Source organism: Cyprinodon variegatus, unplaced genomic scaffold (genome assembly GCF_000732505.1).
Source record: "Cyprinodon variegatus isolate N-32 unplaced genomic scaffold, C_variegatus-1.0 Scaffold435, whole genome shotgun sequence".
Lineage (NCBI taxonomy): Eukaryota > Metazoa > Chordata > Actinopteri > Cyprinodontiformes > Cyprinodontidae > Cyprinodon > Cyprinodon variegatus.
The window spans coordinates 478491-481861 of NW_015150888.1; the positions used below are offsets into that span (position 1 = coordinate 478491).

General features: G+C 35.0%; 1 protein-coding gene across 1 annotated transcript in view; it reads left to right on the plus strand.

The window, feature by feature from the left end:
- Nucleotides 1–3089, plus strand: part of LOC107093611 (glycerol-3-phosphate dehydrogenase 1-like protein) — an 8436-nt gene extending 5347 nt beyond the window's left edge. The window contains exon 8 of the mRNA XM_015388788.1: nt 2634–3089. Within this exon, the coding sequence (XP_015244274.1) occupies nt 2634–2730 (97 nt within the window). The 3' untranslated portion in view covers nt 2731–3089. The remainder of the gene's footprint in view (nt 1–2633) is intronic.
- The last annotated feature ends 282 nt before the right edge of the window (nt 3090–3371 follow it).

Genomic DNA, 3371 nt, shown 5'->3' on the forward strand with positions numbered 1-3371 from the left:
ATATATATATATATATATATATATATATATATATATATATATATATATAAGTACATTTTATGTAAAATAAATCTTAATTTTGAACACATAGGTAAAACAAAATAGCAATGGATTAATATGACTTATGTTTCCAATAAGAAACAAAACAACTCATCCTATGTTAAGTGCAATATATCTATTTATCCTTTTTTAAGGGCAAAAGTACTCCTTTCATTAGCAGGACATCGGTTTTTCATACTTAAATTAAGAGCAACAAACTTATTTTAAGAAATTTGACACGTTTTTAGAAAAAAAAAGTCAGTTCTTATGCATGTGCTAACAGAAGAGACTAACTGTCGTCTCTTGGATCAGTTTGATCAGAGTCTGTCTTCATCGTTTGCTTTTGCAATTATTTAGAAATTACAGTCAGCTTTAGAGTCTGCAACCTTAACCTAGTGGCTCACTTAATATACTAAAGGATGCATTGTTGTCTAGTGTTTATTTTTTTTTTTTTTGTGCATGAGTTTTATTCTTTTGTTTTGTGCCCCCATGAAAAAAGCCTTTACTGATTAGTGTTTATCTATTTGGTAGGGACAAAGGTTATTTTTCATCAGCTCACCCTGGACAAAACACAATTTGTTTCTCTAGAACCAGCAAAAGTTGTGCAATGGTTAGAATGACTTTGTCAATCAATAAATTTGTCAATCAATGAAAGATAAAAAAGGAAATACCATCAGTATAAACAATTGTGTTGGGAAACTACATGCAAATTGCATAAAGGCATAAAAAGTCATTAAAATGAACGTAATTGTTCATATTGATGGTAAAAGAAACACAGGAAGGTTCTTGTACATAATGTTGACAGACATGGGCGAAATTATGATTTCAAAGCATGCAAATATTTTTGATATAACTCTTTTATATAAAAGTTAAACATGTTTTCTACTAGTTCTTCAGTTTTTGTCTCATATCTTCTGGCAATAAGGGATACATGGCATGAACTATTGGCCAATTAGGGGTGCAACAGTCCATGTAGATTAAAAACACATAGTTTTACAATTATTATGAGCTTGGATATATAAAATCACATTCATAGATTGTATTTTTCCCCCTTAAAATAAAACTTTACAATGTTATTGAAAGCTTTATAATTCAGAGGAGGATCTTGAAGTGGATATGCTGCTCTATAGAGCCAGTGAAGGTGTTTTAGGAGGGATGTTACACAGAATGTTACTCACACTTTTGACTTTTGAAGAACTCACATCCTGGCTGAGAGTCTAATAACCCAAAACGCAAACGCACGCATGCACATGAAACCAATTCAAAGATTTGTGTAAATGAATACCCTCCTAGATTACACGACCAAAGTGAAGAACAAATGCCCAACTTAAAGTGACAGATTCCCCCACTGCCTGTTTGCTGATCCACCTTCTCCAAGACCATTAAGACACAGAGACAAAGAACTTCAGCAGCGCTGCAACCATCTAATCAGTGATGCAAAAAGAGAGATTCTCAGAAGTAGCGGCGGTTACAGCCAATCGTACAAGAAAAGACGGAGGTCCAATCAGGAGCTTGTGGGCGGTCCAAACTCAGGGAAGCGGGCTTCAGGTTGACTTCCATTTTCCTTTTGGTCCTAGTGCTCTGCGAGTGTCTGTTTACTGTAGCGCAACATTGATTTTTGGACAGAAAAAAAGTGCAGGGGACATGTCCCCGGTGTCTCCCCCTAAAATTACGTCTGTGTTGACAGATGTGATGCGTAATTAATCAATAATTTTTTCGTTTTTTCAAACCGATTATAACTAGCAGATGTTCTGATTGTCTGAGGAATAGAGTTCCAATCCTGCCTAGCTGTAACCTAAAATGCACTCTTCCCGTAAAGCAGGCATCCCCAACCTCGGCCCTCGAGGCCCGCTGTCCTGCAGGTTTTAGAGGTTTCCTTGCTCCAGCACAGCTGATTTACATTGAAAGCTGATTAATAAGCTTTTGTTCTACTGCACTCATTATAATCAGCTGTGCTGAAGCAGAGAAAACTCTAAAACATGCAGGACAGCGGCCCTCGAGGACCGACTTTGGGGATGCCTGCCGTAAAGGAACAATACAATCTCCCCAGATTGCCCCACTTGTTAAACCAGATGTGTTGCTCCTCGTATTTATCGAATAAAATTCACCTGAAAGATAAATATTCCCATAAAAACTGTGAAATTAAACACAGAGCCGAAACCTATTCCCTGCAACTTTATCTATTTAACACTCCTGACTAAAGTTCTTACTTTTTAAATCAAACATTTGATTTAATTGCACCTAAAAATGTACATTTTTTGCTTCTCTTTTTAAAGCTCATCATTAAAGTCTGCTAAAAACTTAAATCATTATGACTGATGGTTATTGTAGTAAGAATGACTTTGATCTGTAAGGCAAAGAAAATATTTATGATGTCTTATGACCAAAAATGAAAATGTCAATAAATTACCAATAACATTTAAAAAGAAAATCTGATTTATTCATTTGTTTAGAATAAAAATAGCTTTAACAATTGAAATTCTGTTATTTTAATATCAGTGTTGTTGTGTCCGTGGTGCAGAGATGCATATTTATGTTAAATATTTCCCCAAATTATTTGTTCAAGCTGTTTTCTTTCTCTGTTTGTTGGATAGGTTTCCTCTGTTTGCTGCCGTCTACCAGATTTGCTATGAAGGGAAGGAGGTGAAAGAGTTCATCACCTGTCTGCAGAACCACCCTGAGCACATGTAGGGGTTTACTGTGAAGGTTTCTCCTTCTGCAACCTCAACTTCCCACCACTAGAGGGAGGCAGAGATTCACTAAACAGAAACATACAATACAGCATCTAATCAGGCACCTGAAGAGGATTTTCAACAGATCTTATGGTGTTTTTTTTTATTTTTTTTTTAGCTTTGTGGGAACATTTATTTATATGAATTATCTTTGTTCATATTTTAATAAGTCCAAATAAGGCAACTGCCTCATTCATATTACTCCCTGAAGTGTCTTCACTTTTTTTTTTACTTTTTTATCACTACATGATGTATATCACTGATGTCAGAAAACCAGCAATGGATGTTGTTATTTTTTTTTGTATCTGGAGTTGTTTTCTTATTAAAACCAATTCCTGAGAAGCTGCAGTCTTTTGTTTTTTTTTGTATAGAAAACGTTTAACATTACAGCAGTTACATCACACCATTCAAACCTACATTGTCTTTGTTGTTCGCATCTAAGGAATATGTGCGCAGTAGTGAGAAAGTTCTGCACAATGTGTCGATGTTCACTTTTAAGCGACTCAATTGTGTTTTATCATCCGAGGCCGACCTGTCATGATCAGAAAATATTTTCCATAAAAACCATTGAAACTATAAAAAAAAAGTAGACTAAAAAAC